We start from the raw sequence: 14,209 nt of genomic DNA, 5'->3' as shown, positions 1-14,209 counted from the left end.
TGGCTAATAAATAATTCATCAGAATTTATTTTTGCAACATTGCTGCATTTCTCTATTTTGCCTGCTTTACAATCAACATAAATCAATAGTTCATATACTGTAAGTAGATCCTGACATGTGGTATTACCATACAAATAAATGCCTCTACTGTATGTACAGTAGCTGCAACACAATAAGAGGACATTGTTTGATTGAAGATGATTTGTTAAGTTATGCATACCTTATTACAAGTGTTAATGATAATGTAATTAAGTAGATGTTTATATATAATTTAGAATCAGTAATATTTTTGTTTATCAATTTGACACTGCTTAAGTTTGTATAGTGTAATAATTATCATGTTTCCTTTCATTATTATTATAATTTGTTGTATTATTGTTTTACACATTCGAAATAAATCTAATCAAATCTAAATCTAAAATGATAATGTTGTCATTGAAGAATGAAAACATCCTAATAATGTTATCAATACACCTTTTCTGATTATATTATATGTTACAGATCCTACTTTCACTCACTGTATTTATCTTACTGTGCACATTCTGTCTGGACAGTTAATGACTTAACTCGGATCGATTAAAAGCAGCAGTTAATATATTAGGAAAAGCTGCATCAGGTCTTTCTCGACCCAATTAAACCTCCAAAAGACTGAAGAGTCATCACTTTTATCCCTCTGTGGGTTTGCAGTAATTTCTGCCTTTCTGCACTATTTTACCTGTGATGGACTTGAGACCAAATGCAAAATGATTTTTCTGCATTACTTTTAGTCCAAATCTTGTTGTCCCTGAGAGGGAAACTTAGTTGGTTCCATATAAGACTATAACACAAACTAGAAACATTGAACACTAATGATAAAACCTTCAGTATTGGGAGAACATATATTTACCTACCTGAGTTTACAATTCAATATCCTTACAGTACATGTTTAATTCATCTCTGTTTAAGTGTTAACATTTTTTAATCATTTTAGAAACAAATCCCTGAGCTTAAAAATGAGTGTAGTGTTTTTAACTATTCATGTTAACTAGTCATTGAAGCTAATCTAAAAGCAATTGTTCAATCTTCTGACTTTACCCCTCCAATCTTCTAACACATTTGCTCCATCGGTTCAGTTGCAGGTGTTGGTCAAGCCGGAGGTGGATATCCTTATTGGGGAAACTATGGAGGCAAGTTCTTTTTTAATGATATAAACATTTACAGGCTACTTTCTGCGACTTTCACTTCTATCATTTCTGCTTTGCAGTTCCTTATGGTGCTGGTACCGGAGCAGCCACTCTGCCTGGAGCAAGGCCTTTGAATCCTCCAGGTATGTAGGAGACATTTCACAAACATCTCCATCTGGGTTATAATCAAATATTTATGTTTTGACATTTTGCTTGTTAAGGCTTAGACATTGTTTTGTTGTGCTTCTTGTAGCTGTTGGCGGAGCAGGAGGAGCAGGGATCCCACTGGCTGCAGGAGGCTATCAAGGTCAGAACCCATAAACATATTTATTTCAGCTGTTAAACATACTTTTTTTGTGAACCCTTCAAACATCGACACAAGTGTCAGTTTAGGGATACATGGATTCTTTACATTTGGTTTGTATTAGGTATTTATTCAGAGTCAGCATATTCCCTACAGTAGATGCATAGTTCGGCACATTCCCATGTAATAAAGAACATAATTTAGCATGGGCCTGTCTGTTTCTCCAAGCTCAGGCTTAAAAAAAATCAAGATTATTCCTTTAATTTGGATTCATAAAACACAATTTCTTCCTTATTCAATTTATAGGGCTTCAATTATAACCTCTTTTTGTTAGCATGCTTTTTTTATTATTACCATTTCTCCGATGAAACCGTCCCTGACACAAACTGGAAGAGGTGAGTTGAGCCACCAGAAAATAATGCTACTTTTCTCTGTCGTCACGATTCAGGGGGATACAGGCCATATCAACATGGTTATGGCCAGGGTATGTATGAGAGGAGAGGAGGCCGACAGCACTTTTACACATGTCCCTCCAATAAAAAAAGAACATAAACAAACTAAAACGTTCTGCTCGGTGCTCAAAGTGACAGTTGGTCAGGAGATGGCATCACATCCCACTTCCTGTGCAGGAAACTGGCCGACATGCTGATAAGTTTCTGTAGGAGGGGGGGGGGGGGGGGGGGGGGGGGGGGGGGAGTGTCAGGAAGGAGAAGCCAGCTGGAAACTTTGATGAAGAAAATCCTCTGGTGTTGGAGGCAGTAATTACAGTGGTTGAGGCCGGTTTACAATCCTGTGCCAGCGAGGTTAACGTAATCAAATCTAAGCCAGTTCTCTTTGTCTTGTGACAGGCGGGCTGCAGTATCCCGCTGCAGGTGGGCTGCAGTATCCCGCTGCAGGTGGGCTGCAGTATCCCGCTGCAGGTGGACTGGGAGGAGGTGGAGGTGGAGCTAAACCACCCAAACCAGGTAGAGTAACAGGCCTGTAACTGTTAAAGCAAACATCATTTAAATGTCAAATAGCTTGGAAAAGTGGAGCAGATGTTGGCATATACTGTATGAGATTAATATGTGTTCATACTCAATATTCCTCCCTGCTTCCTCCTTCTCAGTAATACTCAGTAATAGTAAATTAGTTAAAGTAGGATTTATTTCTTTAGGACTTGGGTGATTGTCAAATGTTTTCTTTCCTTTGATTGTGACAAAGCTCCTGCTGAAGAAATTAGATTAAACGTTTTACTGCATTAAAATCAATCCGGTATAAACATAATCTATTCAGTGTTTTTTCTGAGAAACTGATGAGTCCCAAGAAAAATGCATGTATTAGTGAATACATAAAAGCTGCCATGTTAGTTGTATTTCCCTTTTTAAAATTATAATAAGAGGACAATCCCCTTGAGATGCACCATCTCGTCCTCAGGCAAAAAACATGCAAGTTAACAAACATTTATGCAGACTGTAGATAATAAATTAGGCAATCAACATTGTAACATCAACAAGGGCTTCAGAACATACAGGGGATCCTTTTTTTCATCCCAAACCACACCAATATAACATAAAACATAATGAACACAATTAAAAAGTAGTGCACTGTACTGTATATGAAGATAAATAAAATCAAAAACAAGAACAAGTAGGTTTAGTATAAACAAGCAAATAACTGTACTCCCTGCAGTGTTACAGTGCCGTTAGGAGTTTGTAAATGAAGCAAGTCGACAACATAACATTTCCTGATGGGGACTGATTACTGTTAGTGAAGCTGTGTGCAACATCAAAGTGTGACTGTTGGAACATAACACAAACCCCCGGAGAATTGCACTGAAATAGCAAAACTCTGCCAGAGGACGTTTGGATGATGTTGTTGCTGCGACCTCAGCTGAGCCACTGGCTTCACCTCAGGGGGACAAACAACAACAGCTATAGGAACCAAACCAATATAACAGGTCATACTCACTGTTAAATCCTAAGAATGGACTCATTATTGAGATTTGTGTGTCTGCTTTTCAGGCTACGGTCATCTTGGAGGTGGCGGTTTTTATCAGCCAGGTGAGAAAAACCATATTTACTATTTTCTGCTCGGACGCAGTATTGGGGCCTTTATAGGTCAAAGTAAATAAATTATGAATATTTCCAAGAGAGAACTCAAATAACTATGGTGTTTGAAATTGGAATTGTCTCTTCAATGTTTGCATGCTTATGATAATATGGTGATTGTTAGCATAAATCACAAGTATTTTCCATATTGCTGAATCCAAATGCACAGTAAAATAACATGAAGTCCTCCGCTGCAGGCATTAAACAGAGCCTGTGGTATGATGACGTGGATCCAACTTCAACGTTTTTTATTTTTCTTGTACAATGGTCCTCATACGCCGTTTTTAGGTACTATCTTATTTTACTGTTTTTTAATCATCAACAAAAAACAATAGTGGCTAATATGGGACACATTTCAAATCAGCTGTCCACCACACTCTCCACACTTTGTGCAGAGTAGCCTCTGGTCCTCTCCTCCTCCTCTGGCCACCAGTGAGGGATGAGTGTAATCTCACAGCAGCAGCTCCTCTCTCGGCCCCACAGACCCCGACCAGGCTGCTCTTTAAAACCCATTCCCCTAATCCCCCTCCCAAAGGCCAGAGAGATACACGTCTGTGTGAAATGCTTCCACAGATGGTTTAATAACTTTTCTTGTTCGCCAATAGCTTTTTCCAACAGAAGGGTTTGCCAAATGGTGAATAATAATTGGCTTCTATAAAAATATATTAAGATATCAAACTCACAGTACATACTGTACCAGCATGTGAACAGATAGACCTCGAAGGGGGCTCAGTCACCTAGAGTTGGGCCTCCAAGTATCCTTTTTTTCTGTTTTTAAATAAATACATGAATTCCTATACGGAACAGCCGGCCCTGCCAAACAGACACCAGGCAATTATTGATTGAAATGATTATAAATAATATATTCATAAAAACAATAATATAAATGACTAACGTCTTGACGTCCCTAAAACTGAATGTCACTCAAAGTTGTTACTAGGTAGTTTTTTCACAACTTACATGATCATATCATAACAGTTTGTCTATCAAAGTTAATGATTATATTGTATTAGGAATATTGTCGGTTACCAATAGGATAGGATGTTATTTTTCTGTCTATGCATCCTCTCCATGGTACACTAAGTAAAGCTTTTTAATGTTACAGGTGCAGTTCCTGTGGCTCCTGTGGTCCCTGGTTATGGAGGAGGTTACCCCCAACAGTACTACCAAAGTATGACAGCTGCTCTCTCTGCATTTCTGTGTCTGTGCACGATGTAAATGAAAGATAGGTGTTAAACAGCGTGCTGTGCTGTAACCTGCGGGTTATAAATCAGTGGAAAGGACCCAACAGACGACAGAATAGGAACATTTATCTTAATAGGCGGGGGCAAGAGAAGAAGCCAGCTTTAAGATTTTCACTTTAAGATCTTTCCTACTTACCATCTTTTCTTCAGTATAGATACAGAAAGGTTCATTTGTATGTTGTTTCTTTGTCATTATTGTTTTTCACTGCTACTTAAAGTCAAACATATACCAGAATATGCTGGCCAAACCTCTTCCCGTAGAAGAGGATTTAGAGCGCAGTAGTTTTTAACTTTTCATCATTGTTTCTGGATGAGAAGGTGGATTAATGCCCAACTGCCATCAGGGAGGTAACACAGCTGAATGGATGAAAGAACAGGAACACTGACTCATCGTTTTCCCCTTTAGAGCTGAGGGCATTTAGAAAGGGAGAGGAGAACCAAAGCAGAATGACCACTCTTATGGTTATTGCTCAATAGCCCTGGATGTGGACAATGTATCTTTTCTCCCTCCCTTTATTCTGGAAAATGTAAACACAATGCAACTACAACTTCCGCTCATATCCACTATGGGGGTTTCCATGGAATCTCGCATAAGAAAACAAGAATTATTACCGTGTTACTAGTGGACGTACAGTAGAGAGAATGCAATCTCAATTAAATCTCTGATCAAATTTAGAATAGAAAATATGAAGGTTAGTAATGAAATGAAAACATTTGATCATAAAGACGCATGGTTTGAATGACATACTATTATTATAGAAAATATTCATATTACTTGTATTTATTTACCTCGCGAAGGCAGAAAGGGCGGGTTTAACTTTTAACATAATTGAATTTCTAATATCTATCACTCGTTTTTTTACACACATGGGAGGCTGAGTTTACCTCAGGGTATTACATTGTGTTTGAATAATGACAACCTGCCCTTTTCTTTTCTGAGAACCTAATTACACAAAGATTAATTGGATTACTACAGACAGTAGAGCAAATTGAAATTTTAATGATGTTTGTAGTCTTCTTCCCATTTTGCAAAACACATCAGAAGAAAATTGGTCGGTGTCAGAGCTCACTTTATTCAAATTCCAGCAGCTTAATAGGCAAAACCTTAAGCACCTTCTCTCTTGTTAGCTTTAATTTATTTTAAATACAAAACACAGACAGGAGAACACATTGTCTGTGCACACTGGTTACTTGAATACACTGAGAGCGTCTCTGGATCAGACGTGCCTCTCATGTGATATTATACTAATGTCTCCTCACCACATCCTGGCCGGGACACATAAATCATCCACTGTGACAGATCCATAGTGGTTTCATATCAGCGTTAGTCTTATGGCACCATGTTTTCTCTCATTTGTCTTTGATTTTGTTTAGATGGATATGTGCCGGCCCCACTGACTCCTCAACAAGGTACAAACCCCCTCCTCACATTCACACACATCTCCACACCAGGAAGCAATAATAAATATCAAGTCTCTCTGCTCCTGGTCAGATTGTTTGGAAAGTGTTTCAGTGATTCTGTGTATGCTATCGGTGCAGATGGCACGGCACAGTGTGATGATAATCTGCATTTTCCTGAACATCAGAGATTACGGCTGCTGGGATTATTTCAAGGAGAGCACGTCTGGTTTCTTTCAGTCAGTAGTTTGATCTCTGAATGAATGAGTGAAATTAGATTACTTTGGATTCAACAGTTTCCTCCCACAGTCTGTTTCATGCATGTCAGTTTCTCGGCAACTATTGCCGGCTCATGATTAACTACAGCCCCCCACGACCTTCCATAAAATGAGTGGGTTTCACTAATGGATGGATAAATGGATCCTACATAGGATTACATTACACGCTATATTACAGCATATAAATAACAGCCTCCGGTGATTTACATTCACTTTCAGATTTATAATCTGACAACTCTATATATCCAGGGAAGGGCATTTCATCTACAGCTTTATCAAGTCCATACACACACATTCAAAACTCACTGGCAGGTTTGATGTCATTGCCTCTTTGGTATTGTTCATATAAATAAACAAGTTTGTTTATAACTTTATTACCAAGAAATCCAATCGTAATTGTAAATCAAGGATACAGTATGATACACGGTTAAGTTGTCCTGTTGCCAAATGAATAAAGGATATCATTATATAAATGAACAGACATTACATTATGGTCTAACTCATCTGTGTAATAATAGATGTCACATGGATGATGCGTGTGTTGCTACGTGAACACTCAGTTAACACTGATGTAATTTTCTGTAGGCCAGTGATGTTTACAGTCTGGTTTGTTTTTGTAAAAATTATAAATCACAATGCATTCTTATATCTTAGGACAGCCCTTCACTTTACACCCCATCCACATCACTCATTGTATTTCAGTCTAGAGTTATACATATTCCCAAACATTTAACAAAATAATCTTAGTTCAAATTATACTAGTTTTCTTTGTTGAGGTTGTGAGGTGGATCATACGTGTTTATAGTAAAGTCCAACTACTATTTCCAAGGCTAAAATAAAATTCCACACATTGACTGTGGTCTGGCAGATATAAAATAAACTGTGTACAAATTCCTAAAATGGCAGGTGTTTTCCTCCTTCTGTTTGGTTGGTACAGAATAGTAGCTGTATGGATGCTGTGGTCACACATTTATCAACCTAAACTTCACTCAGCCATTACAGCAGAGAAACGAGACTTTTTGGGGAACATGTAAAGGCATTAAAACATTTGTTTAGCATTGTTATTCAAAGTAAATTAGTAATTTGGTTGTCCTTTTTTCTGCAGCCAAAGCAGCGAAGTACGGCCCATTGCAGGGCTTCCTTGGTGCAGGAAGAGGGGGAGTTGGAGGAGGAGGAGGAGTCTACAGAGGTAAACACTTTTACCAACTTCAGTCAGTTTAACAACTACAACGACAGCCATTAAAGTTAAAACTAATAATATCAATGGCAAAGCAGGGAGGGGGGTAATATTCATAGAAAGAATCTTCCAAATTTACCAGAAAGAAAAACGTGCTTATTCATTGAGATTATATAAGCAGTGCACACATTTGTAAGGATAATTTGTCGGTTGAGGTTGATGTTTTTCTACCAAATAACTTTATAATCTGAGGAAAAACCAAGGTTTTTATTTTTCTGTAAATCTCCATCGGCTCTGTAATTCAAAAACTATTTAAAAAATACAATGGCCCTATTACATCGTCCTCAACGGCAGATGCAGAAGCCTGCTACATAAAAAAGCTGATGTGTGTGTGAATGTCTCTGGGGTATTCTTATAAAAGATTAAAGTATAATCCTGTGTTTTTGCTGCAGGTGGCGTTGCGGGATGCCAGGGCAAATTCTGTGGGAGGAGGAAGTAGAGCTCACCAGTGTGACCTCAACAAACCACGGTGCTACTGCATGATCTAGAATGTACATTTTATATGCAAAGAAACCCCATTAAGAAAACATGTAAAGATGTTTTTTTGTTTTGTTTTTTACTTGTTTTTTTATACAAAAAACCCACCGACCCAGAATTTTGTACACGCTCTGATGTGACGCTTGTTATTGATAGTGCCTTTAATCAATAATGTGCCCAAGGTAACCAGCTTTAATCCCCCGTATTGAAGCAGCCTACTTAAAATACAAAGAGTGTGTTTGTGTCACCACGTGTTGTTCTTGTGTTTGAATGTGTGTGTGGTTTGTATTGTTGTGTGAAAGACTGGCTGAACCATCGGCTGCAATTTTGACCTATGAATGATTTTGGTTTTAATCCTGAAGCAAGGTGAACTGTCCTCAGTGTTGCAGTCACACTGTCTGTCGTCTCTCTGACATGTCAGATGGGTCGGGTTGGTCTTAGCTCGTCCAGAAAATTGATTAAATCTGGCCAATCTCAGCGTCCTCTCTGGTTCCTCGTCCTCTCGGCTGCTATTTTTAGGCCTGCGGGGTGTCGAGCAGCGGGCATTGGGGCTCCGGCCAACCCATCTGCTCTGTAACTTTGCTGATTCTAGTTGCTACGCAGTTCAGTTTTCTCAGCATTTCTAATGTTGCCAAACTTGTGATGAATGAAGAGCAGTTGGTGCTCTGAGGAGCGACATGCCGCTGAAAATCAAAAGATCCATTACAGGATGTTTAAAAACCTTAGGAAAAAGCGGCGAGGCCTTTTAGTTCCAGGTATATTAAAATGTAACGCAGAGACTGCTCTGACATGTACATTATGGATGTGTCAATGTTTCACGCTCTAGTCTGCTTTACATGTTTAGTCTCAATGCAGCAGTTATTTACATTTATATAAGTTCAAGATGTGTTTGCTTTGACTCATAGCTTTATTTTGTGTGTACATAAAACACATTTATTCACTGTTTTGAATTGTAATACAGAATACGACTTTGTTTAACAGGAGAGCCGAAGTGTTTTTGTGAGGCTTAAGCTCTCATTGTTCTTCATTTACTTGAGCTGCTTTAAAAAAGGCTTACTGTCCAAAGGTTAATGAACGCCATTGCCCAGTGACTCCATCTCTTCCTGTAATCGTGTACTGTATTTTGTACTAATCTGATATTTGCTGGCTTGGGTTCCTTCACTCGGTGCTGTGTAAGAACTGTCTTTGAGCCTCGCTGGGTCAGACTTCGTCTTATGTGCCTGGGGATACTCTTCATCTTTATTTAAAACTGTTTTCATAAGGAGGAACAGTGTGGTTTTGCACTTTTTATATTTCCACGACACACTTGTGAGTTATTCCCAGAATCCAGCTTTGAATTTGCTTCCTTAAGTAACATAATAAAATGTGTTAAAATACCTTGTGTCTTCCTGTTTGTTTATATTATTCTTTTCTGTATGAGTACATTCCTCAGAAACAGTGCTGATGAAAACCACCTGGCCGAGGGGGTCCGGTGTAATCCCTCACATACCACACAGGGATAACATCTCAGGTTCACGTCTTATTCTTTGTCAGTTCCATCAGATCTTAACTTTCTCACACTTGGCATAATGAATCAGGAAACATCAGATTAAAGGTAGGGTAGGTACATTTGAGAAACCGGCTCGAGATCGCTAGAATTTGAAAATACACAACCGGAGAAAATCTGCCACTTCCTTACAGAGCCCCTCCTCCAACACACACGAACGCGCACATGACCAATGAGGGCACGAGATAAGTTTGTGCACAGATGGAAGGCTGACAGGCAGGTAGGCCATCCAGTTATTTTAGCCGGGCCGGCTAAAATGATTGGTCGTACTTTTTACAGTACTACGGCTTCCACAGATGACATTTTTTTATGGATTTTTTGTCAAAGCACTTAAGATATTCATTGCTATCGGGATGTTAAGAGCATTCCATGGAATATAACAAAAAGTGTATCTCGAGCCGGTTTCTCAAACTTACCTACCCTACCTTTAAGTGTATTTTAAAGTCTCATATGTGAATGATTTGGCAGTCTCCTCAGTGGTGACTATAAACGTTGTTCTTTTTGTGCCAGCTGGAAATAATGAACTCATGTTGCCAAAGTTCTCCTGGGAGAACCACTGACCTGTGATCTGCGTCCTTTAAAAAAGCTAAAACGGTTTTTCCATCAGCAGAAGTCTAATCCCACAGTGTCACTATGGCACTGCAGTATACTGCTTAATATATTTCAACAAGAAAGTAAGTTGCAACCAATAGTTGGTGAAACATTTTTCAAGACTTTCGTGTTTCTGTGTTGCGTTTAAGCGGCATCGATTTCAAAAGTAATGATCTTAAAGACATTTTCAATTTAAAGTAATTTATTTGTCTTTAGCTTTTTAGTTGACTAAGTTGACTGCCGATATTATTAATACCTTTCAACTGTTACATTATAATGTTTTATTATAGGTTAACCTACCCAGCAGTATATCAAGTAATCTAAATTATCTCTAGTTTTACCAGCTGCAACATGAACACATTAATGTTTATCTATTGTTACAATTCTGCAATATAATACAGTATACTGTATATGATTCTGAAACTGGACATTCTGCATAATGAGTGCTCTTACTCGAGAAGGATTTGATGCAGGACTTGTAACAGAGTATTATTACACTACTCCAAAGAATAAAACATGGTATACATGTTAACAAACACCTGTAAAATATGGGAGTTAGACTAATATGTAGTTATTCTCTACTTGTTAGCCCCCCGTGGTGTTTACTGCACTCCACTGTGCCGCTGCTCCCCATCCCTGAAGACTTGCATTAATTAAACAGGGAGCTCTCTGATTGGCCGGCTGAGTCTTCCTCTCCCCGTATCAGAAGCTCATTGGTCGGCCGCTCTCTTGAATGAAGCGCCGCAGAAACGTGCAGACAGGAGGAAGCAGCCGCAGGGAGGGACCGAGGCACAGCAACACGACCGGCGGATGGGCTGCGGAGGTGGTCGGACACCGGTTATCTGTCGACCAGAGGCGGCTGGCTCTGTCCCGGAGCTCGGTGAGAGAGTGAATGAGGTTGATGCTGCTGTGCTGCACCTGGAAGGACGAACGCATGGGAGAGGAGGAAGGTAAGGACCCGCGAAAGGAGATGCATGCGGCGGGGCGGGAGATGCAGAGACAGCGAAACAAAACACAGGATGCTCCACCGAAAGTGGATATGAACATTATTTTGTCCACTATTTCTCTTGCTTTTAATATCGTTTATTGTCAGTCACACACAGACAGCATTGTGTCTCCGGGCAGCTTCAGGCTGTATACCGAAACTGAAGCCCTGTTTCCTCGGAGTTGATGCATCCTTCATGTTTGGATGCAGTGTGCACCCTCATGCCATGCACACTCAGGATAGCCAAAAATGTTCTGCTCGTAAACAGGTTGTTACATGTATGCATTACAATTAGGAATCTACGGGGTGCTTATTGCAAAATGACAGACAAGGTGCAACTTTGGAAATTGCATCCAAAGATCCTACATTTAAAAAAAACATATTATTTGATATGTAGCTGCACATATACTGATAGCCTTAAGATGAATGTTTGCCCACCTCTCTATCTATCTCCTGTTGTAAATGGTATTGGAGAAATATTCAGTGTCAGTATGATAACATCCTTTACCTCAGTTTTTTTTAAAGAACACAACTGAAGAAAATCCTCTTGAAATGGAGGTGTTATGAGATGATTAACTAAAGAGGGAACAATTAAATCAATAAAGTCCTGCTACAAAAAGTATACGCTTTTTAAATGTAAATCTAACCTTTGCTCTTTTTCTTATACATTACTTTATTTAACCTTTTCTGCTATTCAAACAAGAACAACATGTTGTTTGGTTGAACTTTGGAATGACGCAGGAAGTAGAAGTATTTCTTTTTATTAAACGTTGGAAAACATTGCTCTACAACAAGATTAGGTATTATGTGTGCATCAATGTGAATATTTGCTGAATTCAGGCTTTGATATGTGACATTGCTGCACATTTTGAAACACACTAACAAGTTCACAGACCTGACAATAGAGCTTTTATGTGATGACTCACTTGGCATGAGGAACTGTGTGAGTAATGAATAAGTTGGGACAACCGGTGCTGCTGCACAGGTTACTGTCAGTGTGTGTGTGAGGTGTGTTTGTGTACCTATACTGAGGCCTTTGCAGACTGCAGATGACAGGAGGACACATTTATCACAGAGAAAGGTGCTCCATAATGAAGAGATGAGATATAAACATATCAATTAGTAAAGAGGTGAGGTGAAAGGAGAGGAGAGAAAAGGCATTAGCGCAAATCAGACTGCCTGCGAGTCGATATGATCAATAAAGCTGCAGGGAGGCTCAAGCATTAAACTAACAAGCTAAACGCACCAAACCTCTGACAGCACAGTTTTCAAATTCAAGAGATGGATGAATAATATAAGCTGCAACCTTACCCTTTCCTGTGATTCTACATTAATACACTGATATATTTCTAAATGGTATATTATATTGAATCTATGAAGGAAGCAGATGTCTGTGAACTGATCTGTGCCCACCATTTAATTTGTATAAATCTGTTTTGCATTTGACAGATGGCAAGCAGCGACATTTAGCTGTGGGTGTGCAGAAGAACTTCATCACACGTATTTTAGTTTTAGCTGCCTCTACAATATGCCACCAAAAGCACCCAATAATGCAGTTAATGTTGTCAATACAATGTTGTAGTGTTACTGCTGAGCTGCAGCGGAGACATGCTTTTTTTCCTACATTGGAATTTGTTGGAAGTAATGTAGATGATTCCCACATTTGTTCAGAACAAGTCTCATGTTCTCAAGCTGTTAATAATAACATTTATTATACATATTGTAATTGTGACTTATTCTAAGTCGCTTTGGACAAAAGCATCAGCTCTATGCTATGTAATGTAACAGGATGTATCTGTCTTGATTTTCGATTTAGCAACAATTACATTTATTAGCAATCAGCCAAAAATTCCTTTTATTCATCAAGTAAAGTACAATAGTGTAACAAAGGAAGACCTCTTTAGATATTATTCTTAAATTCTTCTTCTTAAACAAAAGGTTATGAACTAAAAATAAATAAATCGCCTGCTGACTGACACTATGACTGTCTGTCAGACATCTGTGGACGGGGAGAGAGAAATTAAGTTTGTTTGATATCTGGAGCCTCAGTGAGGATTTGCATTGAAGTCCAGATAAGCACAGTGATAACAGACCCATGCAAACACACTACAGCATTTTTTACATCCCATCAAAGAACTGTTGTTGGTTCTATGCATAATTAAGTAATTACTGGTGGGTATCTGTTCGTGCTCTGACCTGCGTGTCTTTGTTTCAGCTGGAGGAAGTTTGCCCATCTGCGCGGGATGCAAACAGAGGATCTACGATGAGCAGTACCTGCAGGCGCTCAGCTCCGACTGGCACACCGTCTGCTTCAGGTACAAACTCTCCACCCTCCAACACGCAACACAGCAGCTTGATCTCCTCATCTCTCTCTTTCTCTCACCTTTCTACTGTCCTATACAGGCAGGACAATTAACATAAGAGTAAAATAGAAAAGTATTAAAAAAGATAATAAACCAAATTTGATAAATAATTAAATTTGAGTAGTTTGGTTGATGTTAAGCTGAAATAATTATGGATTGATTTTCACAAAATTAATAAGCAATTTTCAAAATGTTAAAGCTGTTATAGAGCTGGGTTCAGCCTCTCAAATATGAGCAGCATATGAACAGCAAAAGGCGTTTGGTTTTGAGTTGTTTGTTGGTTAAAATTAATTTTCAAAACTATTTTCAGGCAATTAGTTCATCATTCAAGCTAATAGTCAGCCAAAGGATCAATAAAGCAAATTATCGTATTTTCTTCAATCTGGCCTTTGCTTGATCCAACCCTTTTATTCTTCTGCATGTCATCGGGCACATCTGCATATATGTGTGCTGTTGGCAAGCTTTTGTTGTGCATTTACTCTCATATTCACACCGTCTTCCCTGTTTAAACCTCCTTCTTCAGTCGACCTTCA

General features: G+C 38.8%; 2 protein-coding genes across 12 annotated transcripts in view; both read left to right on the top strand.

Annotated features, from left to right (window-relative positions):
- The window catches only part of elna (elastin a), a 55,343-nt gene extending 45,775 nt beyond the window's left edge, over positions 1 to 9,568 (top strand). For 10 of the 11 annotated variants that reach the window (XM_034115265.1, XM_034115264.1, XM_034115261.1 and 7 more), the window contains 10 exons: positions 1,113 to 1,166; positions 1,244 to 1,306; positions 1,417 to 1,470; positions 1,916 to 1,951; positions 2,316 to 2,432; positions 3,471 to 3,509; positions 4,663 to 4,728; positions 6,176 to 6,211; positions 7,583 to 7,666; positions 8,107 to 9,568. In XM_034115265.1, the coding sequence (XP_033971156.1) occupies positions 1,113 to 1,166; positions 1,244 to 1,306; positions 1,417 to 1,470; positions 1,916 to 1,951; positions 2,316 to 2,432; positions 3,471 to 3,509; positions 4,663 to 4,728; positions 6,176 to 6,211; positions 7,583 to 7,666; positions 8,107 to 8,153 (596 nt within the window). In that variant the 3' untranslated portion in view covers positions 8,154 to 9,568. The remainder of the gene's footprint in view (positions 1 to 1,112; positions 1,167 to 1,243; positions 1,307 to 1,416; positions 1,471 to 1,915; positions 1,952 to 2,315; positions 2,433 to 3,470; positions 3,510 to 4,662; positions 4,729 to 6,175; positions 6,212 to 7,582; positions 7,667 to 8,106) is intronic. The other variant, XM_034115256.1, reaches the window with a different exon arrangement.
- A 1,536-nt stretch (positions 9,569 to 11,104) lies between these two features.
- limk1a (LIM domain kinase 1a) overlaps positions 11,105 to 14,209 on the top strand; it is a 47,107-nt gene continuing 44,002 nt past the window's right edge. The window contains exons 1-2 of the mRNA XM_034115141.1: positions 11,105 to 11,278; positions 13,529 to 13,628. Of these exons, the coding sequence (XP_033971032.1) occupies positions 11,221 to 11,278; positions 13,529 to 13,628 (158 nt within the window). The 5' untranslated portion in view covers positions 11,105 to 11,220. The remainder of the gene's footprint in view (positions 11,279 to 13,528; positions 13,629 to 14,209) is intronic.

This window comes from Trematomus bernacchii, unplaced genomic scaffold, assembly GCF_902827165.1.
Source record: "Trematomus bernacchii unplaced genomic scaffold, fTreBer1.1, whole genome shotgun sequence".
Lineage (NCBI taxonomy): Eukaryota > Metazoa > Chordata > Actinopteri > Perciformes > Nototheniidae > Trematomus > Trematomus bernacchii.
This window is presented reverse-complemented; position numbering and strand designations above follow the sequence as displayed.